Consider the following 26,777-nt stretch of genomic DNA (forward strand, 5'->3'; position numbering starts at 1 on the left):
CTAGCAACCAGTCATCGAGTGGTAATGATAGACTGTAACCTCTGGCAACCAATTGCAATTGCTGCCTGATCTGATTCAGTAAATGGATTTTGAGCCTAGCTGCTATTTATTGTATATCTCAGAACAGGTGGAGAGCGAAACTGCATGGAGGGGGGGGGGGGGGCCCCAAGAAAATTTCTGCCCAGAGTCCAATCAATATTAAAGACGGCCTTGAGGGTAATGGATATGGGAGTATATGGCTTTGTAATTCCTGAACCACCATTGGTAGTATTCTTGGGACTGACTGCTGCTTCATTAGCTGTATATAAAAATGAGTGCTGGCCTTATTACCAGGTGCAATGTGAAGTCGTTATATTAATGTCAATATTATGATTATTATGATGTTGGTATATTTAGCCTTTTTGTTTTAGGGGATTTGCATCCGGGAGGGTGGATTGTCCACAGGGTGGTGAAACGGGATTGGGGGGGGGGGGGGACAGTTTAAAGGGCCCGTCCCACCAAGCTCGCGCACAGAAGTGAACGCGTGCGGTAGTCACTCCCGCATATGAAAACGGTGGCCAAACCACACATGTGAGTTATCGTCACGATCGTTAGAGCGAGAGCAACAATTCTAGCCCAATACCTCCTCTATAACTCAAAACTGGTAACCTGTAGAAATTATTAAACGTCGCCTATGGAGAATTTTAAGGATCAAAGTTTGTCACCATTCCACGAGCGGGACATGTTGGGTATCAATTTACTCACTGTAACATTATCTTTCACAATATAGAAAAAAATTGTTCTAACTTTACTGTTGTCTAATTTTTTAATTCAAAAAAGTGTATTTTTTCCCAAAAAAATGCGCTTATAAGACACCTGCGCAAAAATGGTGTGACAAAGTATTGCAGCGACTGCCATTTTATTTTCTAGCGTGTCTGAAAAAATTATATATATAACGTTTGGGGGTTCTAAGTAATTTTCTAGCAAAAAAAAAAAAACGGATTTTAACTTGTAAATAAAAAGGTGGAAAAATAGGCCTGGTCCTTAAGTGGTTAAATAATGGTGTCACATTTTGGCTATATTTTATAGCAGAGGTGTGAGAATGACAACAACGGCTGATCCCAATTGAATCCCAGTTCACATCAGCTACGTTTTTCAAGTATTTACCTGTGTAGCTGGAGGTCTCCTTCAAATCCAATGCTACCAGAAAATGCATGCCGCATGACACACAATACATGATAAATGACAAGATATATCATGCAGACAGACGGAGAGTAAACGAGGTAAAACTTGTTCCACGATGTATCACTCCAACTCCCAGTCTATTAAGTGCAGTTAATGTGCTTGCTGCTTGTACATCAACACAAATGATTATGAAAGTTCTAATAATGGTCCGATGTCACCTTGTAACCACTTACATAGGTGAATCCTGTTGTTCACAAGGAAAACAATAAGGCATAATCTGACATTACTAATCAGAAGATTAAAATAATATTTATACTGGAGGTGTCACAGGGTATGTGTGTGTGAAGTGCAGGGAAAGGAAATTGAGTGAATGTGTTTTATTAATTACTATAGGCTCGGGTATTGTTCTTACAGTGTATATCTGGGCGTAATGAAAAAAAAAAAATCATTATATCTCTTCAATGCATCATATTTGCCCATGTTTTGTCTTCTTATGACCCCATGTACAATGGATGTTTAGGCTCGATTCACATCTCTGCTGTTTGCGATTGGTGCGTTCTACAGTGCATTTTGCGGTGTGTTTTTGCACATACGATTTTAACGCGATTTGCAGTTTTTATGCTTTTTTTTGTGTCCAATTAGTTGTTGGGCAGATTTTAAAAAATTTAAAACGCAAATCCTGGCAAAAATCACACTACATGCTTTTCTGCAGTTTCTCCATTGAAGTATATGGAACCAAAAAGGCACCGTAGTGCTTTTAAAAAAGTCCCCGATCCTTTCAAAAAATGCAGCAGCTGAAAAAAGCATAGATGTGAACGTGTCCCATTAGGAAACCATACTAAACGGACTGTAGTACATTTCTACAGAAAGCACCAAGAAACGAATAGGGGTGAACCGAGCCTTAGCCCCAATGCATGGGTGTCTGGAGTTTAGCTGCGGGTGGAGGGCACAGGAGAGCTGTTCAGTCCCACTGCTGGCAGCCTGTCAAACTCTATGGATTCTTTCACACGGGCATACTTAAGCGATATCCGTGAGAAGGGCTGTGAGCTAACACTTACCCAGTTTTTTTTATGCAGGGCTACAAATCACCGGCCCCTCTCCATAATACCAGGGGGAGATGTTCTGAAATGATGATTTTATCCCATCAAAAACAGTCAAATTAGGTGCTGAGCATCTTGTGCCTTTTGCAAGCTGAAGGCTACTTTCACACTGGGGCATCGGCGGTAAAGTGCCCCTATTTTTAGCGATGCTTTACCGTAGTTTTTGCGGCCCTTTTCGGCTGCTAGCGGGGCACTTTTAACCCCCACTAACGGACGAAAAAGGGTTAAAAGCGCACTTCGACGGTGCTGCCCATTGATTTTAATGGGCAGGGGGGCTTTGGGAGTGGGGTATACCCTGCTCCTACAGCTCCTCAAAGATGCTGCTTGCAGGACTTTTCTTTTAGCGTCCTGCCAGTGCACCGCCCCAGTGTGAAAGTACTCGGGCCTTCACACTGGAGTGAGAGGAGAGGCTCTTTACAGGCGCTATGCAGGCGATATTTTTAGCGCTATAGTGCCTGTAAAGCGCCTCAGTGTGAAAGCAGCCTTAGGGCTCATCCCCACCAGAGAGCATAGTTGGACATACACCAAGAAAGAAAATTTCCTTCAAACGTTCTTAGAGCCCTTGCACACTGGGGCGGTTTGCAGGCGCTATTGCGCTAATAATAGCGCCTGCAAACCGCCCTGAAAGTGCCGCTGCTGTGTATCCAGTGTGCAAGCCCCGAGGGCTTGCACACTGGAGCGATGCGCTGGCAGGACGGTAAAAAAAGTCCTGCCAGCAGCATCTTCGGAGCGGTGAAGGAGCGGTGTGTATACCGCTCCCTTACCGCTCCTGCCCATTGAAATCAATGGGATGGCGCGGCTATACCGCCGGCAAAGCGCCTCTGCAGAGGCGCTTTGCGGTGGTATTTAACCCTTTCTCGGCCGCTAGCGGGGGGTAAAACCGCCCCGCTAGCGGCCGCATACCGACGGTAAAACGCCGCTAATAATAGCGGCGTTTTACCGCCGACGCCGCCCCCCGCCCCAATGTGCAAGGGCTCTTATGGAAATTCAGAAAAAACATTTGTCAGACCATTCAACAGTACCATTATGGATTTGATACATTTCCTATCAAAACCCTGAAAAATGTTGGTCAATGTTTCAAATTCTGTGTTCAAAACCACATTCCATCTTTCTTCTTTTTTCCTTGTTACTACGGTCAAAAACAAGTACTAGAAGATCGAACAAACATTGCAAAAACTTTTTTTTTTTAACAAAATTCTACTGGTGTATGGTCAGCTTAATAAACAAGTATTATACTGATACACATTGACATGAATTGCATTTTTGAAAGTCTCCATTAAATGGCCTTGAGGGACACTACATCCAAAACACCATAACACAACATATTGGCGAGTACAATCTCTAATGGGTTTTCTTATGTAGCGGGTGCCTGCGTCCCCGCTTCTTCCTCCGGCCGCCGCCGGGAATCACACAGGCTCTCCTGTGAGGGAGAAAGCACCCATCAGCTCCTGTGGGGGATATTCCCCCCTCCCTCTCCTCTGACTGTGAATGTTAATGCGAGCCCCGCTCGCACAGCTACGGCCGCTTGCTCTGCTCCCTCCCGTTTCCCTATTGGCAGGGAGAGGGAGCCAAAAAGCTACAACTGCATAAAAGGATTCTGGGGCATGTAATCCCCAACCAAAATGGCCCCATAGCCATAGGGGCAGGACAACAAGGTTCAGCATGCTCTGTAGGGAATGGGAGAAAGGACACCATCTTGTTTTCCTGAGGGAGGGCAGTTACAAGGCAGGAGAAGAGACTTGACCCAGAGGAGAGGTGCTGCCTCACAGGTCAGTCCACCACATTGTTCCAGGTGCCCACAGTCGGTCGGGACATCCAACCTGAGTGAGGGGGATTCCAGATGCACATCCAGGCGCACCTGCACTGACGGGGTGAAGCGTTCCAGTGTGAGGTGACCAGTCGGGTTACCAGAAGAGCCTGCCTGTTCCAGGACGTTCTTAACTGCAGGATTGGTGAAAGGGCACTTGACCATCTGCAGGAAACACTGACTGACAGAGTTGCCTCACTTTTGCCTACACTTACCAGAATCTTGGTCTTGTTAATGGCCTGTTAAGCAGTCACAGTGTCCGCCTTGTTATTCGGATACTGTCAGCATACCACAAATACACTTTGCTAAGCAGGATTTTAAGTGCACCAACTAAAGTGGCTAGCCGAAGATCCAAGGCCTCATCTTTCTTCCAAGGGACTGAAGTTACTGGTGCCATACGGGCACGCACACACATGTCCAGGGTTTTGTATATGTAGTGGGTGTGCGAGATAGTTTAACTTGGGGGCTAAGCCATTAAATGTTGATTTGAGTACAGTGTTTGTAGTTGGGCCTGTGGTGTCAGGGGATAGAAAAGAGAGATCTGACATAAGAGAGGGTCATTCCTCTGCTCACCTCCTGCCTGGAGCCAATTTATGTAGAGGTAACCAATCTGATACAGAATTGCCACTGCTGAAGTGTTTGCCTCTGCTCTTGGGGTTATTCTCAGGTTTGGAATCCCCTGAAAGCAGCCTGAATATAGTATTGCGCTATATTGCTCTTGATCTCAGTTAATGCTCTCCAGTTGGATTACTTGAATATTGCAGTAAAGACAGTTTTTTTTGCTTTACCATAACGTATGTGTTTCTCATTGGTCATTGCACTTACACTATTGACTATTACACGCACATGAGCTTTAATGGCATTCCAGTCTTAGTCTGTAGGGTTCAATATTGAGTTGGCCCACCCTTTGCAACTATAACAGCTTCAACTCTTCTGGGAAGGCTGTCCACAAGGTTTAGGAGTGTGTCTATGGGAGTGTTTGACCATTCTTCCAGAAGTGCATTTTATGTAAATTATGAAAAAACGCAGTGGGCCGAGCTAACGCATGTGACGTTGCCACGCTTATATGCAATCTCTGGAGTATCTAGTTTACCATTATGTTTTGTATAGACAGCGCTGTTTTTATGATCTTCATGTTAGAAGCCTTGCACTTTAGTTTTAATAAATGTGTTTTATGGATTTACACTATGTGGGCATATCTGTTTTGATGCTATGAGGAATCTTGTACCATCATCGTGGCCATATATATCCATTATTAATCTGAGGAACCGGAGGTATCATGAGGATTAGATGTAACCATCTGGGTCTCCTCACTGAATACTAGGATATTGTTTGCAGGCCTATTTGACTCTGTAATAGACTCCATAGATTCTGGTAAGAGTCTAACTATTGGTGATGGCCCACGGGGTGAATATAGAAGCTTTCTGACACTTATTACACAGCAGTGGATGTCACTCTTGATTGGGACTGTTTTCATCTATGCCCATTTTAAACGAACTTATGATCTATATAATTTTTTTCACATAAGCTTTTCACTCTATTAAAGTGGTTGTACACCCTGTACAACCACTTTTACCTACAGGTAAGCCTATATTAAGGTTTACCTGTGGATGCTTGAAATATCTCCAAAACCTTCACAGTTTAGGAGATACTTACTAAAAAGCCGAGTGGCAATGACATCGGCGCATGCGCCCTCTAGAAAGGGTACATCGTGCCATTTCTAATAGGGGTCATGCCGTGACTGGCGGCTCCCACGAGCATGTGACGTCACGCGACTCCGGCCAGTCACAGAGCCAGAGTAGAGTTCGCGGCTCTGGAAGGAAGAGGGGCGAAGATGGAGGCTCCCTGCTAGTGGGTACAATGGAGACATCTCAGGCTTCGGTTTCAGGTGAGTGACACATAATGGGCTACTATGCGATGCATAGTAGCCTATTAAGCTTTACCTTTGCAGGGAAATAAAGAGGAAGTAAAACCCACCTGGGTTTTCTTCCTCTTTAATGTAGTTTGTATTATCATTAGCACAGGAGCATTTTGTTTATTTTGTTGAGTGCACATTGTGACTGACTGTCTCTGCCAGAGGCTTTCTTTGTATATGCCAGTGTGTTTTCCATTTTTTGTGATTAATGTGCGTTAGTTGCGGTCATGTGCACTGCTCTGAGCACACTACAAGTCCCATAGTCCATAGCCCACTTCAGAACAAGCAAGTGAGGGTGACTACTTTCCTACATACAGTGAGATCATGAAGAATGAATGTAGCCACCCTCTATGGGAAGTCAGATCACAGCGGTAAGGAAAAAAAAAAAAAAAAAAGGTTTAGTGGAGTCTTACAGCAATAGAAAGGACTTTTTTTGATTTAGGAATACATACTAGTAGATTTTTTTTTTTAAACAAGAGATTAGTGTCACTTGACCAAGCTGGGTTGTGAGATCTGATCTGTATGTTCAAACTTTTAGAAGAAATAAAAAATTCCTACAATAAATGTATCCATCTGTACCATGTAAGGTTAATGTATATCATAGCATGACGTGTCAGATTTATAAACCATACACATATGGCGTCCAATCCAAGCTAACAACAGCTGATGGCAGCGCTGGAATTTTAGGGGATTTCCACATCTGGCTAAGTTAATAAGCGAGATTAATTTGGGCCTTTGCCCTAAAAATATAATAAATGGATTTAACAGAAGGGACTGGTTGAAAGCCAAATGCCCTGCTTAGCTTTTTCCATGCAGGACTGCTCAGTGTTTTGTACACTGCCACCGCAGTTGGAACAGGTTATCCGCAGTCACCTCTGTTCATTGGGAGCATTGGACCGGGTTCTGCCAGGTGAGGTGCCAGCTACAGACGCTTCTATAAATATTCTTTTTGTAGTAGGACAAGGAATTCTGCTGAATTGCATGTCTGTATCCAGTCTTCTCAACTCTTCAACAAGCTAATTTTCCCGATCTCTCTGCCACGTCTGGTTAGTTTACGACTATTTAATGAATTTTGCAAGTGTAGATGCTTTGTTGAACGGAGTACAGTGTTATTCAGCGACAGTTGTGATAGGGAGTAAGCTAAAACATCTGGGAAAGGGATTAGGCTTCTTTCTTAAAGTCTGCCCAGTTCCCTAAACACAGCAAGAGCTTCAGTTAAACTATATATATATATATATATATATATATATATATATATATATATATATATATATATATATATATACATATAGTGGGGATGGAAAGTATTCAGACCCCCTTAATTATTTTTTTTCTTTGTTATATTGCAGCCATTTGCTAAAATCATTTAAGTTCATTTTTTTCCTCATTAATGTACACACAGCACCCCATATTGACAGAAAAACACAGAATTGTTGACATTTTTGCAGATTTATTAAAAAAGAAAAACTGAAATATCAAATGATCCTAAGTATTCAGACCCTTTGCTGTGACACTCATATATTTAACTCAGGTGCTGTCCATTTCTTCTGATCATCCTTGAGATGGTTCTACACCTTCATTTGAGTCCAGCTGTGTTTGATTATACTGATTGCACTTAATTAGGAAAGCCACACACTTGTCTATATAAGACCTTACAGCTCACAGTGCATGTCAGAGCAAATGAGAATCATGAGGTCAAAGGAACTGCCTGAAGAGCTCAGAGACAGAATTGTGGCAAGGCACAGATCTGGCCAAGGTTACAAAAAAAATTCTGCTGCACTTAAGGTTCCTAAGAGCACAGTGGCCTCCATAATCATTAAATGGAAGACGTTTGGGACGACCAGAACCCTTCCTAGAGTTGGCCTTCCGGCCAAACGGAGCTATCGGGGGAGAAGAGCCTTGGTGAGAGAGGTAAAGAAGAACCCAAAGATCACTGTGGCTGAGCTCCAGAGATGCAGATGGGAGAAAGTTGTAGAAAGTCAACCATCACTGCAGCCCTCCACCAGTCGGGGCTTTATGGCAGAGTGGCCCGACGGAAGCCTCTCCTCAGTGCAAGACACATGAAAGCCCGCATGGAGTTTGCTAAAAAAAACACCTGAAGGACTCCAAGATGGTGAGAAATAAGATTCTTTGGTCCGATGAGACCAAGATAGAACTTTTTGGCCTTAATTCTAAGTGGTATGTGTGGAGAAAACCAGGCACTGCTCATCACCTGTCCAATACAGTCCCAATACAGTTCACAAAACAGTGAAGCATGGTGATGGCAGCATCATGCTGTGGGGGTTTTTTTCAGCTGCAGGGACAGGACGACTGGTTGCAATCAAGGGAAAGATGAATGTGACCAAGTACAGGGATATCCTGGACGAAAACCTTCTCCAGAGTGCTCAGGACCTCAGACTGGGACGAAGGTTTATCGTCCAACAAGACAATGACCCTAAGCACACAGATAAAATAACGAAGGAGTGGCTTCACAACAACTCCGTGACTGTTCTTGAATGGCCCAGCGAGAGCCCTGACTTAAACCCAATTGAGCATCTCTGGAGAGACCTAAAAATGGCTGTCCACCAACGTTTACCATCCAACCTGACAGAACTGGAGAGGATCTGCAAGGAGGAATGGCAGAGGATCCCCAAATCCAGGTGTGAAAAACATGTTGCATCTTTCCCAAAAAGACTCATAGCTGTATTAGCTCAAAAGGGGCTTCTACTAAATACTGAGCAAAGGGTCTGAATACTTAGGACCATGTGATATTTCAGTTTTTCTTTTTTAATAAATCTGCAAAAATGTCAACAATTCTGTGTTTTTCTGTCAATATGGGGTGCTGTGTGTACATTAATGAGGAAAAAAAATGAACTTAAATGATTTTAGCAAATGGCTGCAATATAACAAAGAGTGAAAAATTTAAGGGGGTCTGAATATTTCCGTCCCCACTGTACATACACGCACACATACACGGTGCCTTGAAAAAGTATTCATACCCCTTGAAACTTTCCACATTTTGTCATGTTACATGAAAAACACGTAAATGTATTTTATTGGGATTTTATGTGATAGACCCACACAAAGTGGCACATAATTGTGATGTGGAAGGAAAATGATAAATGGTTTTCATTTTTTTTTAACAAATAAATATATGAAAAAAGTGTGGCATGCTTTTGTATTCAGCTCCCTTTACTCTGATACCCCTAACTAAAATGTAGTGGAACCAATTGCCTTCAGAAGTCACCTAATTAGTAGATAGTAGTCCACCTGTGTGTAATTTAATTTCAGTATAAATACAGCTGTTCTGTGAAGTCCTCAGGAGGTTTGTTAGAGAACCTTAGGCCCCTTTCACATGATCGGACCGTTCAGGTCCGCCTGTCGGTTTTGACGGCGGACCTGAACGGGCGCTCCATGTTAGCCTATGGAGCGACGGATGTCAGCGGAGACATGACATCCGAACCCGTCCGATCCGCTAAAAGCAGACGGATGGCCCTATGTCCGGATCCGTCGCTGGCGGATCGAATTGAGTGAGATCTGATGAAAACGGACATGCTTTCCGTTTTCATCCGATCCCTCCATAGGCAGCAGCGGCGCCTGACAAGCCTCTCCCCGCTCAGTGAGCAAAGAGGGACCTGTCATCCGCCGGCTCAGCGGAGAGATCTCCCCGGCGGACCGAGGTGGGCTCTGTGGAAACGGAGTCCGCCTCGTGTGAATGAGGCCTTAGTGAACAAACAGCATCATGAAGGCCAAGGAACACACCAGACAGTCAGGGATCAAGTTGTGGAGAAGTTTAAAGCAGGGTTAGGTTATAAAAATAAATATCCCAAGCTTTGAACATTTCACGGAGCTCTGTTCAATCCATCATCCAGAAATGGAAAGAGTATGGCACAACTGCAAACCTACCAAGACATGGCCGTCCACCTAAACTGACAGGCCGGGCAAGGAGAGGATAAATTAGAGAAGCAGTCAAGAGGCCCATGATAACTCTGGAGGAGATGCAGAGATCCACAGCTCAGGTGAGAGAATCTGTCCACAGGACAACTATTAGTGGTGCTCTCCACAAATCTGGCCTTTATGGAAGAGTGGCAAGAAGAAAGCCATTGTTGACAGAAAGCCATTAATAGTGCCATTTGCATCTTGCGGAGAAGCCGTGTGGGGGACACAGCAAACATGTGGAAGAAGGTGCTCTGGTCAGATGAGACCAAAATTAAACTTTTTGGCCTAAAAGCAAAATGCTATGTGTGGTGGAAAACTAACACTGCACATCACCCTGAACACACCATCCCCACTGTGAAACATGGTGGTGGCATTATCATGCTGTGGGAATGCTTTTCTTCAGCAGAGACAGGGAAGCTGGTCAGAGTTGATGGGAAGGTGGATGAAGCCAAATACAGGGCAATCTTAGAAGGAAACCTGTTAAGAGTCTGCAAAAGACTTGAGGGGGCGGAGGTTCACCTTCCAGCAGGACTACGATCCTAAACATACCGCCAGAGCTACAATGGAATGCTTTAGATCAAAGCATTTTTATGTGTTAGAATGGCCCAGTCAAAGTCCAGACCTAAATCCAGACTTTAGTTAGGGTTATCAGAGTAAAGAGGCTAAATACAAATGCACGCCACACTTTTCACATGTTTATTTGTAAAAATGATGAAAACCATTTATCATTTTCTTTCCACTTCACAATTATGTGCCACTTTGTGTTGGTCTTTCACATAAAATCCCAATAAAATACAATACAAGACAAAATGTGGAAAATTTCAAGGGGTAGGAATAATTTTTCAATGGTGTGTGTGTGTGTACACACAGTCATGCTCAAAAGTTTGCATACCCTGGCAGAAATTGTGAAATTTTGACATTAATATTATAAATATGACTGATCGTGCCAAAAAACTGTCTTTTATTTAAAGCTAGCAATCACATGAAGCCATTTATTATCACATAGTTTTTTGGATCCCTTTTAATTCATAATGATAACAGAAATCACCCAAATGGCCCTGATAAAAAGTTTACATACCCTGGAATGTTTGGCCTTGGTACAGACACAGAAGGTGGCACACGCAGGGTAAAATGGCAATTAAAGGTTAGTTTCCCACATTTGTGGCTTTTCATATCACAATTAGTATCTGTGTATAAATATTCAATAAAGTTTGTTAGCTCTCACATGGATGCACTAAGCAGGCTAGACACTGAGCCATGAGGAGGTAGAAAAGAACAGTCAAAATACCTGCGTAACAAGGATATAAAAAGATATCCAAAGCCTTGAATATGCCAGTCAGTACTGTTTAATCACTTATTAAGAAGTGGAAAATGAGGGGCTCTTTTGATACCAAGAAATATTGCAGCCACAACTGGCGGAAGAATTGCCCAGGATACAAAGAAAAACCCATGGGTAACCGCAGGAGAAATACAGGCTGCTTTCCAAAAAGACGGTGTGGTTGTTAAGGAACACAATTCAACGATACTTGAACAAAAAAGAGCTGCATGGTTGAACTGCCAGAATAAAGCCTTTACTGCGCCAATGCCACAAAAAAGCCAATAAGGCATGTCAAGGTGTTGTTGGGCATATTGTAACCATATTTTTGTGGAACTTGTGCAGTAAAGGCTTCTTTCTGGCAACTTGACCATGCAGCTGTTTTTTGTTCAGGTATCATTGTTTTGTGCTCATTAAAAACAACCACACTATCTTTTTCCAGAGCACCCTGTATTTCTCCTGAGGTTACCTGTGGGTTTTTCTTTGTATCCTGAACAGTTCCTGTGGCAGTTGTGGCTGAAATCTTTCTCGATCTACCTGACCTTGGCTTGGTATCAAGAGATCCCCAAATTTTCCACTTCTAAGTGAATGAACAGTACTGACTGACATATTCAAGGCTTTGGATATCTTTTAATATCCTATTCCATCTTTGGAAAGATTCATTACCTTGTTATGCAGGTCTTTTGACTGTTCTTTTCTACCTCCTCATGGCTTAGTGTCTAGCCTGCTTAGTGCATCCATGTGAGAGCTAACAAAAGCATCGACTATTTATATGCAGACACTAATTGTGATTTAAAAGCCACAAATGTGGGAAATTAACGTTTAATTTCCATTTTAACCTGTGTGTGCCATCATTCCGTGTGTCTGTACCAAGGTCAAACATTCCAGGGTATGTCAATGTTTTATCTGTTATCATTATGATTTAAAAAGGATCCTAAAAACTATGTGATAATAAATGGCTTCATGTGATTGCTATCCTTAAATAAAAGACAGTTTTTTGGCATGATCAGTCATATTTTCAATATTAATGCCAAAATTTCACAATTTTTGCCAGGGTATGCAAACCGAGTACCCTGCATTCACTATATCTGGTCTCCCACAGTAAACAGAACTTGGAAATGCAATAATTTTAGTAAATATAAACTGCTAAATACTTTTTTCTCATCAGCAGTATATAGCAGTCTTGTGACTTCTATCAGTGTCTGACTAAAGCTTGTAGGAGGAGTTTTCATTCTACCTTGCCCCTCTTGTCTAGACAGTGCTGATGGGCCCTGTGCTGATCACATGCACCCTCCCATAAAAAACAAAAATAAACAAAAAAACTCTAGCAATACGCAACAAAATGAGCATGTGCAGAGTGCCTCAAAGGCTCTGTACTATCAGCAGATGGATTGGGGACTGTGGAAGAAGGAATAGATCAGAGAATACAGGACCAAACAGCCTTTTTATACAATGCAGATGATTAACCCCTTAGGTTCCACAGTATAATAAGCATGCTTTACTGCATATACAGACTGATTTTTCTGTTGTGGGTTTAGCAACACTTTAAAGCAGAAAAAATGGGCATCACAGTTTGTTGTGTGTGGGGCTGCATGGTAGCAGACCGGTCAGGGTGCCCATGCTGACCCGTGTCCACAAGTTAGAGAGCCTACAATCTATGCTATATATATATATATATATATATATATATATATATATGAAAATCGATTAGTCCTGATGAACTTCCTTTTTTCTTGAGGCTCTAAAATCCCAGGACAGTACAAATACCCCCCACATGCGTGAGACTTTTTTCCAGCCTAGCCACATAGAGGGGGACCATAATCCAAGGAGCACCTTCAGATGTTCTAAGTGCATAAGTTACACATCTAATATCAGGACTACCTATCACATTTTTGGAGGTCCTGGAGCACAAGGATACCCCAAAAAATGAACCCCATTTTAGAGAGCAAACCACTTCAAAGTTATTTCTGAAAGGCATAGTGAATCTTTTGAAAATGTCATTTTTTATGTCAGGTTTTTAGAAAATGCATTGTCAATTAATAAGATTTTTCTAACACACAGTATAGACATAAAATACAACCCAAAACATATTCTGCTACTCCTTCTGAGTATGACAATACCACGCATGAGACTTTTTCACAGCCTAGCCACATAGAGAGGCCCAAAACACAAGGAGCAATTTCAGACTATCGAGGGGCATAAATTATGCAACTAATAATAATCAGGGATACTAACTGGTGTGACGGTGATTAGAGACAATATGACTGGTATGCAGGTGATCAGGGACAATATGACTGGTGTGGCAGTGATTAGGGACACTGTAACTGGTGTGGCGGTGATTAGGGGCAATATGACTGGTTTGGCAGTGATTAGAATAATGTGAACGGTGTGACAGTGATTAGGGGCAATATGACTGGCATGGCGGTGATTAGGGGCAAATGACTAGTATGGCGGTGATTAGGGGCAATGTGACTGGTGTGGCAGTGATTAGGGGCAATGTGACTGGTATGGTGGTGATTAGGGGCAATATGACTGGTGTGGCGGTGATTAGGGGCAATGTGACCGGTGTGGAGGTGATTAGGGGCAATGTGACCGGTGTGGCGGTGATTAGGGGCAATGTGACTGGTGTGACAGTGATTAGGGGGAATGTGACTGGTATGGTGGTGATTAGGGGCAACATGACTGGTACGGTGGTGATTAGGGGCAATGTGACTGGTATAGTGGTGATTAGGGGCAATGTGACTGGTATGGCGGTGATTAGGGGCAATGTGACTGGTACGGTGGTGATTAGGGGCAATGTGACTGGTATGGTGGTGATAAGGGGCAATGTGACTGGTATGGTGGTGATAAGGGGCAATGTGACTGGTATGGTGGTGATTAGGGGCAATGTGACTGGTATGGTGGTGATTAGGGGCAATGTGACTGCTATGGCGGTGATTATGGCTGATATGGTAGTGATTAGACACAATATGACTGGTGTGACGGTGATTAGGGGACAATATGACTGGTGAGGAGGAACAGTGCAGAAAAATATTTTCACTTCCTATCCAGTAGAGGGAAAATACGGATTGTCATCAAGGTGCCTCCTTTTGTTTCCAGCAGTAGTAGTAGTTAGGGGCAATATGACTGGTATGGCGGTGATTAGGAGCAATGTGACTGGTGTGACAGTGATTAGGAGCAATGTGACTGGTGTGGTGGTGATTAGGGGCAATATGACCGGTGTGGCGGTGATTAGGGGCAATGTGACTGGTGTGACAGTAATTAGGGGCAATGTGACTGGTATGGCGGTGATTAGGGGCAACGTGACTGGTACTGTGGTGATTAGGGGCAATGTGACTGGTATGGTGGTGATTAGGGGCAATGTGACTGGTATGGTGGTGATTAGGGGCAATGTGACTGGTGTGACGGTGATTAAGGGACAATATGACTGGTGAGGAGGAACAGTGCAGAAAAATATTTCACTTCTTATCCAGTAGAGGGAAAATACGGATTGTCATCAAGGTGCCTCCTTTTGTTTCCAGCAGTAGTTACTGTAACTGAGAAAAGTCTGCATAGCAAAAATACATATTATAATTGTCCATAGCCAAGGTACCGCATAGATGTGAGCTCAGCGCTACTGTGACAGGGGGAGGGAGAGTGGAATGCCCATGCGCCAGTTTGTGAACAAGGAAGAGCAATGCTGGGGGCACAGGTTGGTATGGATCGTCAGGATATTATTTTTTTGTGAAGGTTGGTGGAAGCAGAGATTGACCAACAGGTATGTCTTCTAAAGTATGCACTTTTTTTTTGTGTGCTGGACAAATGGCCCCCCTTTTTTTTTTTTACATAGGTGAACTAACACTTAAACTTTAAGTGGTGTCCTCTACCTGTCTGTGCTGTATGATGGGACTGTGAAAATCTCAAGACTGGATTGACAGGAATACAAATTGTTTGCAGGTAAACAGCTCCCTTGTATCCATTGTATCTGTGCATTTCTCTGTTTGCCTAAATTTCACCAATTTAATGAACACTTACACTACATAAGCCCTGTTCATTAAGAAGCACTGTGTTGGTGTTGTAGAAGTGATACATTGCATACCTTCCCATACGCATGTAAAGAAAAAGCTTTTAGATGTTCTGAAGATCAGCACCACCTACGATGTCAACGCTGCCCCCGCCAATCAGTGACTGGTGCTCCAGTGTCTTCTCTTCCAGTCTAATGGATCCCCCCTTATAAAACTCCCCCCATCCCTGGAAATTAAGCAGGACATTTGTCAAGCACACACTATCAGCACATTACAAAAGGGCTTTTAACTATATTCTTATCATGTGCTGCTTCAATCCACTCATGAGAAGTGCTCCCTTGTAAAGATATATGTCTGCCTTTTACATCTATGGAACTTTTATCTGCTAGTATTAATTAGGCAGTTGAACTCTCTAAGTCATTCTGCAAGTTCCCAGGCATCCCTTTAATTACACTATGAATCTTTTCAATTGAAAACAACATGCATTTCAAAGAGTTGTTACAACATTCATCAAACAAATTACTACTGCTGTGGCAATCAGCTAATTCTTGCATACGTTCCATGTCCTATGGCACCCTGAGTATACAGGAGACACTCCAGGTATTCTGTATGCATGGATCCACAATACAAAAAGATATGGGATCTAGTGCTGGTTCTAGATCTAAAATTGGTCTTAAAGTTATTGTAAAGGTAATTTTTTATTTTTTTTTTTAAATAACAAACATATCATACTTACCCCCACTGTGCAGCTCGTTTTGCACAGAGTGGCCCCGAACCTCGTCTTCTGGGGTCCCCCGGCGGCTCTCGCGGCTCCACCTCATATCTGATAACCCCCTCGGAGAAGCGCTTCCCTGAGGGAGTTACCTCGTGGGCGCGCTCCCGAGTCCAGCATTCGGCGTCCATAGAGGCCGAATGCAGGACTCGGCCCCGCCCCCCGGCACTAGCCAATGGCTACGCTGATATCAATCTATCCAATCAAGAGCCGAGAACCCCAGGCAGAGGAAAAGTGCATCCCCGCAGGTCAAGTTTGAGGGTTCAGGTAAGTAAAACGGGGGGCTGGGGGGCCGGTCGCTGACAGGTATTTTTTCACCTTAATGCATAGGAAAATTAAGGTGAAAAAATATGAAGGTTTGCAACCCCTTTAAAGCCATACTAAATCAGAGCTCCACTAGTTCCCCCTACCCCCTAAAAGGTCGGTTTTGACAGGTATCCGTGGAAGATCACTGCATCGTTGTGCAGCGATCTATGAAACATCCGGCCTCCCCCCCACCCCTCCGCTGTCTTCTGGAAGACACACAGGTCCTAGAAAACAGTGGGATCATTCAGAAAGCGCAGTGTGTCTGTGCAGTAGGAAACTCCCTGCTTCCCTTAGTAAGGATGCTGGCGCCTGCACCCAGAGCGGATGGACGGGTCAGCTTCGGGTGCCGACATCGTGGGCTCCCAGGAAAAGTAAGTGTCCTTATATTAAACATCAGAAGCTACAGCATTTGTAGTCACCCAGGCTGGAACTCCACTTTAAATCCAAGAGCAAACATTATATTGCAGCTTACTTATTCTTAGATGTTATGACTGTATTAGTTTTATTTTTTGAGGCTTTGTAGCAGTTAGAGCATGGGTGCTGAACCTGTGTCCCTCCAGCTGTTATGGAACTACAATTCCCATAAGGCATTTTAAGGCTGCCAGTTACAAGCATGAGCAGTTACAAAGGCAGAGGCATGATGGGACTTGTAGTTCTGCAACAGCTGGATAGCCACAGGTTGAGCACCCATGAGTCAGGCCATTGGTCTCCAAACTGCAGCCCTTTGCTTGCCTTTATCTGGCCCTTGGGGTACTTTTCCTCCCATTGACACCAACAATGGGGCATCATTTTAGTTAGCGACATCAACACTGGGGCACTATGCCTCCCATTGACCCCAACCATGGAACACTACCCCTCCCACTGATAGTACATTTAACACACCCCCCCCCCCTTACCAAAGGTGTCTATGTTACTCTTTCACCCAGGGGGCACTCTAACACAGGAGGTGCTTTACTGGCCAGATGATCAGGTGAAAAACAGAGGGGAAATAAGCCTAAAAAAAAAAGAAAACAAATGCAGCCACCACATCTAAGGATTAGTAAGCTGCAATATATATGGTTTTGGGTTCCATACCACTTTATCTCCTGCAATTTAGAGCAACATGCATAAGTATTTTCCCTGTAGCTGGGAATATCAGTTGAAAAAGAATGAGAATCCCAGCAATATGCCAATTGACGCAGTCATCTAGTATACACACACGCAGGAACATGAAGAAAACATTCAAGGAAAGGTACTCTTTAGTAAACTTCACACGTGTAGCTGGTATTGGAAAGCCGGGGACTATGGAAGGGTTACAGAGCTGACTGACCATGACATGACGTGCATGGAGAAGCCTACCTGTTTCTGAAAGTTTGTTTTTCTGAGTGTGATAAACACGGATGATGTCCACCATCACTTCTCTGACATCCGGATCCTCACTTTGCAGCAGCTGCACCACACACATCCATAGCTGTAAAGTATCTGATATACCTGTAGGACAAAGTTAGATATATTAGTAAAAAACCTTCTGTGTGCAGTAGCCCCCGCTAATAGTTAACTAAGCCCCCTCTTGATCCAGCGATGTCTATGAGAGTCTTGCCTCTCCGGGGACTCGCATTCCTGATTAGCTTTTGGCAGCAGTGGGGGCCATTGGCTCCCGCTGCTGTCAATCACAGACAGTGAGCCAATGAGGAGATGGAGGGGGCAGGGCCGACCCGCGGCTCCATTTGTGAATGGACACACAGAGCTGCAGCTCGGTAACGCACCTGCTTGGGTGCCCCCAGAACAAGCTGTTTGCTGTGGGGGCAACTGGCAGGAGAGAGGAGCCAGGAGTGTCGGCATGGGACCTGAGAAGAGGAGGATCTGGGCTGCTCTGTGCAAAACCACTACACAGAGCAGACGAGTATAACATGTTTGTTATATAGAAAAAAAAAATACTTTAATATTACTTTAAAGCTAAATTCTAGGTGTGGCAATTTTTTACATCTTGGACCAATGTAAGTATGTATAGATTATACCTCTGGGAACCCCCTGAAAGCTGGACTCTCCGTAGTAAGCACCGCTACTACAGTGATAACTGCTGGCTTCTGGATCCCATGCTAAGCTTCTGCCCTGCTGCAGTGTGAACACAGGAGGTCGCTTGCTTGGCAAGGGTGCCATTCAGAGAACACTTCTTATGTTCTCAATGATTGCAACGTGTTCTCTAATTGAACAACGAGATTCTGCTTCTCCATCTTGTCCAATCAGAGAATGTTTTGCATTTATCGAGAGAATGCAAAGTGTTCCCTGAATGGGGTGCCCGTGCCATGCGAGCGACCAACTATGTTTGCAACGTAGCAGGGCAGCTGCTTGGTCAGGAGTCAAGAAGCTAGTGGAGATCACTGTAGTAGTGGTGGTGTCTAGTACAGTGATCTCCAGCTTCCACTGGGATCCCCCAGGTATGGCACATGCATACTTACACTGGTGCAAGATAGGTTATTATAACTCTATAACTATATTATAATAATTATAAAACTTGCCATAACTTGAATTTGGCCAAAAATAAACACCCTGCAAAAGAAGAATATAAATACTTCACTTTCCCGCTGCCTGGTCTGTTAAAGAGGAATTGTGTGTTAAGAAGCCAACACTTCTAGTAGTGCCAATCTCCTAGGCCCACCCTGTGCAGCTCAGTGGTTCCTCTCATTAACCCCATACATCACTACTGTGTCCTATAGAGGCATGAGGAACCAAACCAAAACCATAGTTGTCACCAAAACAGGAATAGAAGGGGGATCTTCCCATGGGTACACTTATTTCATTGAACACTGTCCAAAAGAGCAGATCTAAAAGTTTCTACTTTATAGTTTTTATATCTGCACTCTCACAAATTTTAAGGGGTCTTCCTCTTTATGGTTGTAATTTAAAGGGGCTGTAAAGGTAGGTTTTTTATCTTAATGCATTCTATGCATTAAGATAAAAAGCCTTCTGTGTGCAGCAGTCCCCCCCCCCCCCCCCCCCCCCATATTTACCTGATACCCCTCTCTGTTCAGCGATGTCCATGAGTGTCTCAGCTGTTCGAGATTCTCCCTCCTGATTGGCTGAGACACAGGAGTAGCGCCATTGGTTATCGCTACTGTCAATCAAAATCAGCTAGCCAATCAGGGGAGAGAGGGGGCGGGGCGGGGCCGGGGCTCCGTGTCTGAATGGACACAGGGAGCTGCGACTAGGCTCAGGTGCCCCCATAGCAAGCTGCTTGCTGTGGGGGCACTGAACAGGAGGAAGGGGCCAGGATCACAGAAGAGGGACCCGAGAAGAGGATCCGGGCTGCTTTGTGCAAATCCACTGCACCAGAGCAGGTACGTATATCCTGTTTGTTATTTTTTGTAGGAAAAAAACAAGACTTTACAATCACTTTCATTGATTGCAACCATTATTTGTTAATTTGCACACACAAAAAATTATTTTTCCTCACAAATTTATTCAAGATAATGTTGCAAAAGTGAAAGTCGTAGGAGCAAAGCTAAATTTTAGACAACAGGACCATGATTGACTGGCAAAAGTCATTCCATTTCACGCATAAATCCTCCATATCTTGTTACACACAAGAAAAAAACTTTAAGATCATCTCCATATGGTATTGGGACCCCCGCACCTTACACAAAACTTTCTTGTCGGTCCCCCCCTGCCTGTTGCCGGTGCAGATCAGCGGAGGGGAGTTACCTCCACATATGGTGGATTTGCTCTAAAATTCAACCCTTCTGGTCACAGGTTTTCTCCATACACAAAGGCCTATATGATCGGCCCCTGACACCTACCCCGGAGATGGCTCTCTTGTCTATGCTACCAGGCTCTATAGCATCTCAGAAAAGTAATTTACTATGTTTTTTCCTGTCAGCGGCTATATAATTGATCCCTTTATTCTGGAAAACGACCACAACCCCCCCACCCCCCATTGTCCTTGTGGGTGTCTACTGTAAATGATATCATGCACATGGAAGAAATGTTGGCTCTGGATAACGAGACATTTGACAAGTTCAAAGTTCTGTGGTTGGTTTGGATTGATTTCTTCACCTCTGACTCCCTGAAAAATATGCTATTACCCTTGGACTAAGTTACTCTGCATTCTGACCACCCCCTGATGGTTTAGCCTATCAGACTCGCTCAAACTTTCTTTTCCTTTCCCCCAATCCCTTCGGGACCTTCTGTTCCCCCCCTTTTTCTTTCCCTTTTTTCATTTCTTTATGTTCTACTCACCTTTTACAATACTCAAATGTTTTGGTTCTCAATCTTATGGGCTCCAGGTTTGCACTTTAATGTGCCCTGGGCACATATCTTTCTTGATATGTTATCCCTGGTTGTATTGTATTATTCCTACTTTTGATATAAAATTTATACTGTACCATTTGTAACTTTGGATAAGAGGATGTTCCTCCACTGTTCTTATATTTTAGTGTGTACAATAAAAATAGAATTGTCTCTAAATTTTAGACAACAGAATCCTAATTAATAAGAATTCAACTACGGCTAAGTCTAATCATTCATTAAACAGGTGTCCAGCAGTTTATTAAAAAAAGTCGTTACTTAACAAAGAAAACTCCTTCCCTTTTCATGCTGTCAGCAATGACACCACATGGAAGAGAAATGTCACAAGGCCTGAGAAAGAAAATAATTTCTTTACACAAGAAAGGTGAAGGCTACAAGAAGATCAGCAAAGCTTTACTTATCAGTCAGAATATTGTAGCAAAAGTTATACAAAAACTTAACAAAGATGGAACTGCAACCATCTCAAAGAGACATCCTGGCAATCAATGGAAGGTAACACCTCGGCAAAAGCATCTCTGATAAGGGTTGAAGAAAATCGCCATGCAAGTTCACTGCAGTTAGCTAAAAAAGTAGAAAGCCAAACTGGAGTTATTGTTTCCCATGACACAATATGGCGTACATTGCAGAAGAATGGCATGCATGGGTGTCAGCCACGAAGGAAGCATCTCCTAAAGCCAATGCACAAAAAAGTCCACCTAGAATTTGCCAGGGCCCATGCTGAAATAGAAGAATACTACTGGGACTCAGTATTCTGGAGTGATGAGACCAAGATAAATGTTATTTGGAACTCATGACTTTAAAATTGTATGGCGCTGCAAAGATGAGGAGTACAAGAAAAATCCATGGTGCCTATAGTGAAACATGGTGATGGCAGTTTCCTTCTGTGGGGCTGCATGAGTGCTGCTGGGTGTCGGGGAGCTGCATTTCATTGACGGTATCATGAATTCACAGATGTACTGCTCTATATTGAAAGAGAAGATGCTACCATCACTCCACGCCCTTGGTCGCTGCGCACTTTTCCAACATGACAATGATCCAAAACACATATGTAAGGCCACTGTTGAATTACTGAAGAAGAACAGGGTGAAAGTGATTCAGTGGCCAAGTATGTCTAATGATCTGAACCCAATCGAACGCCTATGGGGAATTCTGAAGAGACAAGTTAAGCATCACTCTCTGTCCAGCATCCAGGCTCTGAAAGAGGTTGTTTTTTTTAAGAATGGAAAAATATAGATGTTGCAATATGTCGCTAAACCTTTTCATTCAGAAGACTTGGTGCTGTCCTTACAAATCATGGAGGTCAGATAAAGACTAGATGGAGTAGTTTTTGTTGTGGGGTGTATTCATTTTTGCATCAATTAATTTGAGTAAAGCTGAAGATTTTGTAATCTAAGTTATATTATTAACCTTATTTTCATGTAATGATCTAAACAAATGTTCTGTAAAACTCAATTTTGTCAAAATTTCAAAAATTGTTCTTGTGTTTATTGATATTGATTAAAATCTTACTTTTCAAAAAGGTTGTACTCATTTATGCTGACCACTGTATATTTGAAAATGGATCAATCCTGATTTACTGACTGCCTATCTCACTTCTTGAGGCCCTAAAATGCCAGGACAGTACAAATACCCAAGTTTTGGAAAGTAGACACCCCAAGGTATTTAGTAAGAGGCACGGTGAGGTTTTTTGAAGTTGTATTTTTTTCTCACAATTTTTGTTAAAAATAAAAAATCTAATGAAATGGTTATTTTGTTTCTCTTTTTTTTTTTACATATTGTAACCAGCAGTACAGTGTCCCCATATGACTGGTGTGGTGGTGATCAGGGATACTGACTGGTATCAGTATATAAGTATGTGCAACCGGTCCCTAGAAGCCTCTTCTCGAGGGTGCTCCAACATCGTTAATACAATGCAGATTGATGCATTGTAAAAGAGGCCAGGGTGGGACCGCCCACAACCTAAAGGGTAGGAGAACACACGAGCGAGGAATGTGGTAGTACAGTGTGTGTGTGTGTGTGTGGTGCAAGGGTAGTTTTTATTTGTTGCTCTGTGGTTGGGCTCTAATGGCCTTCAAATTTCACCCTGGACTCAATCTTGTGCATTCAACAGTGTTCTCTGTTTGAAAGAGGTGGAGAGCATGAAGTCACCGCCCCGCCTCATCCAATCAGAAAACACTCTGCATTCACATAGGAAATAGGACATTAAGTGGGACCTGTGCCAAGCGGCCAACCTCCTATGTTCAGAATGAAGCAGGGCAGCCGCTCGACACAGGACTTGTGTCAGCTAGTGGAGATGACTGGAGTAGTGGTGTCTACTTCAGTGCTTTGCAGCTTCCAGAGCCAACGGCCAGATATGGTACATACATAGTTACACTGGTCCAAGCTGGACCAATGTAACTATGTATAAAATATCCATAAATGGAATTCTTCTTTAAACTTAGTACACAGATCTTAGAAACCTATGAAAATACAGGCCGCTGCTCTCTTAGTTTGTATGTATTTTGTGTCTTTGTTAAGTGTCTTGGTCAGCAGAACTGCTCATACGCAAGGAACACTTTGTATATTTACCAAGGAACTTAACCCCTTCAACCAACGGGAGGCTTGCAGCGTTGCCCAGGGATGGACTCCTCTAGGGATCATGTTGGAGGAGAATGCTTTGATGTTTGTGTTGCCCGGGGGGACAGAGAGCCTAAAGAACAGCAATGCTTGGAAGAGGGGGCATTTTTAAATAAACCGTTTCTGTTTGTTGAGCCGTATTCCTCTGAAGTAAAGTTTTCTGATGCTGAACAGGCATTTCAGGAATAGAACTGCTGTATGAGAAATGTACAGCTTCTATAAATAACATACAGCGGCTTCACAAACTACCCAAACAACATGCTTTATGCAGGGCAGACTGTGACGAGTTTAAAGATCAGTCCGGAAATATAACACACAGTGCACTCGGGGGACTGAACCGCAATATTTTACAATGAGCTGCTCCAGACAAAACCAACTGGACTTTGATCAAAAGTTTAAAAAAAAAAAAAGAGAACTCCTTTTTCATTAAAAATGGGTAGAAAGTATATCATTTGGAGGCGAGCCATTTGTCATTTTGAAATATAATGTTAGTAAAAATGACCATTCCACTTGGTGAGAGAAGATGATTATTACTTATTTCAGGATACTGAACGTTGTGATGCAAATTATTCGTTCCACTCCTCTGACTTAATGGTGCAATGCACAGATAAAGTCCAATAACTATTCTCAACCATACAGTTGTTTCAGGATTGTTGGTCATCATCAGTGAAGTGCATGGAAGCAATGCCTACTATGGTGTGAGGCTTGGGGACAAACAAGAAAGTAAAACCCAGGTGGTTATTATGAGAAAAAAAACTAAAGGAATCAAAAAGCCATCCATTCAACCACAGCAAGTGTATATGGATATACCGTGTTTCCCTGAAAATAACCAGGTCTTAAATACATTTTTCCTACAAAAAACACACTAGGGCTTATTTTCAGGGGATGTCTTATTTATTTACGGTATGTACAATGACAATCTTAACCACTTCAGCCCCATAAGATTTGGCTGCTCAATGACCAGGCTATTTTTTGCGATACACTGCGTCGCTTTAACTGACAATTGTGATGTTGTAACCAAACAAAATTGACCTCCTTTTTTTCCCCACAAATAGAGCTTTCCTTTGGTGGTATTTGATCAACTCTGCGTTTTTTATGTTTTGCACCATAAACAAAAGAAGAGCGACCATTTAAAAAAAAAAAAAAAACACAACATCTTTTACTTTTTGCTATAATAAAATTTCCAAATTAAAAAAAAAAAAAAAAAAAACTAATTTTTTCCTCAGTTTAGGCTGATATGTATTCTTCTACCTAATTTTTGTTAAAAAAAAAACCGCAATAAGCTTATATTGATTGGTTTGCGCAAAAGTTGCAGCGTCTACAAAATAGGGGATAGATTTATAGCGTTTTTATTTTTTTTTTCACTAGTAATGACATTGATCTGTGATTTTTATTGGGACTGTAATATTGTGGCGGACAAACTGGACACCATTGACAATTATACAGCGATCAGTGCTACAAAAATGCACTGATTACTGTATAAATGTCAGTGGCAGGGAAGGGGGAGAGAGAGACATTATCTGTCTCCTCTCCCCTGAGAGAACTGGGATTTGTGTGTTTACACACACAGATCCTGGTTCTCGCTCTGTCACGAGCGATTGCGGGTGCCCGGCGGTCATCGCACCCGCCGGGCACTTCTATCGGCTTCGTGCAAATGCTGCGGCCGTGCGTCTTCTACAGTGTCTTAAAGGGCCGACGTACAGCTACGACGGCTCACCCAGGGGAGCCATTCTGCCGCAGTATTACTGCGGCGGCCAGCCAGGAACCGGTTAAAGTGGTTGTAACCCTAAAAAAATAAATATCCTGTTAAATATCTTTTAAAGCATGGTAGACAGCACAGTGCTTGTGCTGTGTCATTTACCCCTCCCAACGGTATGTTCTAAAAATCTTGGAGTAAAATAATGAAACATTTTTTTTTAAGTTCCTGTGCCCCTGTCTTCTCTCCCTGTCAGGTCAGAGTATTTTTTACATCATTTTAATCATAAAAAAAAAAAAAAAAAAAAAAAAAAAAAAAACATCTTTTAAAATGATGTAATCCATTTTATAAAAAGATTATACTGGTATAAGGTGCAGTGTGTCTCCCTTAGTAACTGTTTTATGGAGACAGCTCCCCTGGGCACTCATGTGATCTGCTCTCCTTCTCCGCTCTGAGATCCCCGTTGACGTCAGCCCGCACCCTGCACTGAAGATGGAGGAGCCGCAGACATCAGCCGGGAGGAGAAGAGGGAAGAGCCGAGATCCCTATAACGTCAGCCGGCTCCCTGCACTGAAGATGGAGGAGCCGCAGACGTCAGCCGGGAGGAGAAGAGCCGAGATCCCCACTGACGTCAGCCCGCTCCCTGCACTGAAGATGGAGGAGCCGCAGACGTCAGCCGGGAGGAGAAGAGGGAAGAGCCGAGATCCCAATAACGTCAGCCCGCTCCCTGCACTGAAGATGGAGGAGCCGCAGACGTCAGCCGGGAGGAGAAGAGGGAAGAGCCGAGATCCCAATAACGTCAGCCCACTCCCTGCACTGAAGATGGAGGAGCCGCAGACGTCAGCCGATAGGAGAAGAGCCGAGATCCCCAATAACGTCAGCCCGCTCCCTGCACTGAAGATGGAGGAGCCGCAGACGTCAGCCGGGAGGAGAAGAGGGAAGAGCCGAGATTCCCGCTGACGTCAGCCCGCTCCCTGCACTGAAGATGGAGGAGCCGCAGACGTCAGCCGGGAGGAGAAGAGGGAAGAGCCGAGATCCCAATAACGTCAGCCCACTCCCTGCACTGAAGATGGAGGAGCCGCAGACGTCAGCCGATAGGAGAAGAGCCGAGATCCCCAATAACGTCAGCCCGCTCCCTGCACTGAAGATGGAGGAGCCGCAGACGTCAGCCGGGAGGAGAAGAGGGAAGAGCCGAGATTCCCGCTGACGTCAGCCCGCTCCCTGCACTGAAGATGGAGGAGCCGCAGACGTCAGCCGGGAGGAGAAGAGGGAAGAGCCGAGATCCCAATAACGTCAGCCCACTCCCTGCACTGAAGATGGAGGAGCCGCAGACGTCAGCTGGGAGGAGAAGAGCCGAGATCCTCAATAACGTCAGCCCGCTCCCTGCACTGAAGATGGAGGAGCCGCAGACGTCAGCCGGGAGGAGAAGAGGGAAGAGCCGAGATCCCTGCTGACGTCAGCCCGCTCCCTGCACTGAAGAGGGAGGGCAGCTGTAAATAAGGTATTTTTAATACAGTTACAAGGGGAGACACACTGCACCTTATACAAGTAAAAACTGACTACAGTTTTTGTCATGAACTTTACTAGGGCTTATATTGCAGCCCTCCCCGATAATCACGCTAGGTCTTATATTCGGGGTAGGGCCTATTTTCGGGGAAAAATGGTAGCATACCCCTAAAGGAGTTTATAATTGTTGGAGCAACAGGGTCAGTGCACTATACCAGGTTAGGTACATCCTGGGAACAGACATATTTTCTTCAGGCTGAGGAATGTACGAAGCAAGTTGGGATATTCAGTATAGCATTGCATTGGTCATGGATATGAGACATTTTGCATTTTAAAGGTATCTTTTTGCAAAAGAAATATGTACACTGTTACTG

The 26,777-nt window shown here is 43.6% G+C and overlaps 1 protein-coding gene and 1 long non-coding RNA gene across 5 annotated transcripts in view; one reads left to right on the forward strand and one right to left on the reverse strand.

Moving 5' to 3' along the window:
- The window catches only part of THADA (THADA armadillo repeat containing), a 904,047-nt gene that overhangs the window by 133,396 nt on the left and 743,874 nt on the right, over positions 1 to 26,777 (reverse strand). For all 4 annotated transcript variants that reach the window (XR_012244018.1, XM_073628459.1, XM_073628460.1 and 1 more), the window contains exon 36: positions 17,640 to 17,771. Coding sequence is in view for 3 of the 4 variants with exons in the window: in XM_073628459.1 (XP_073484560.1) it covers positions 17,640 to 17,771 (132 nt within the window). In the remaining variant the exon portion in view is untranslated. The remainder of the gene's footprint in view (positions 1 to 17,639; positions 17,772 to 26,777) is intronic.
- The window catches only part of LOC141140916 (uncharacterized), an 86,159-nt gene continuing 66,148 nt past the window's right edge, over positions 6,767 to 26,777 (forward strand). The window contains exons 1-2 of the long non-coding RNA XR_012244019.1: positions 6,767 to 6,896; positions 15,049 to 15,155. This is a non-coding gene — a long non-coding RNA (uncharacterized lncRNA). The remainder of the gene's footprint in view (positions 6,897 to 15,048; positions 15,156 to 26,777) is intronic.

This window comes from Aquarana catesbeiana, linkage group LG04 (assembly GCF_042186555.1).
Source record: "Aquarana catesbeiana isolate 2022-GZ linkage group LG04, ASM4218655v1, whole genome shotgun sequence".
Lineage (NCBI taxonomy): Eukaryota > Metazoa > Chordata > Amphibia > Anura > Ranidae > Aquarana > Aquarana catesbeiana.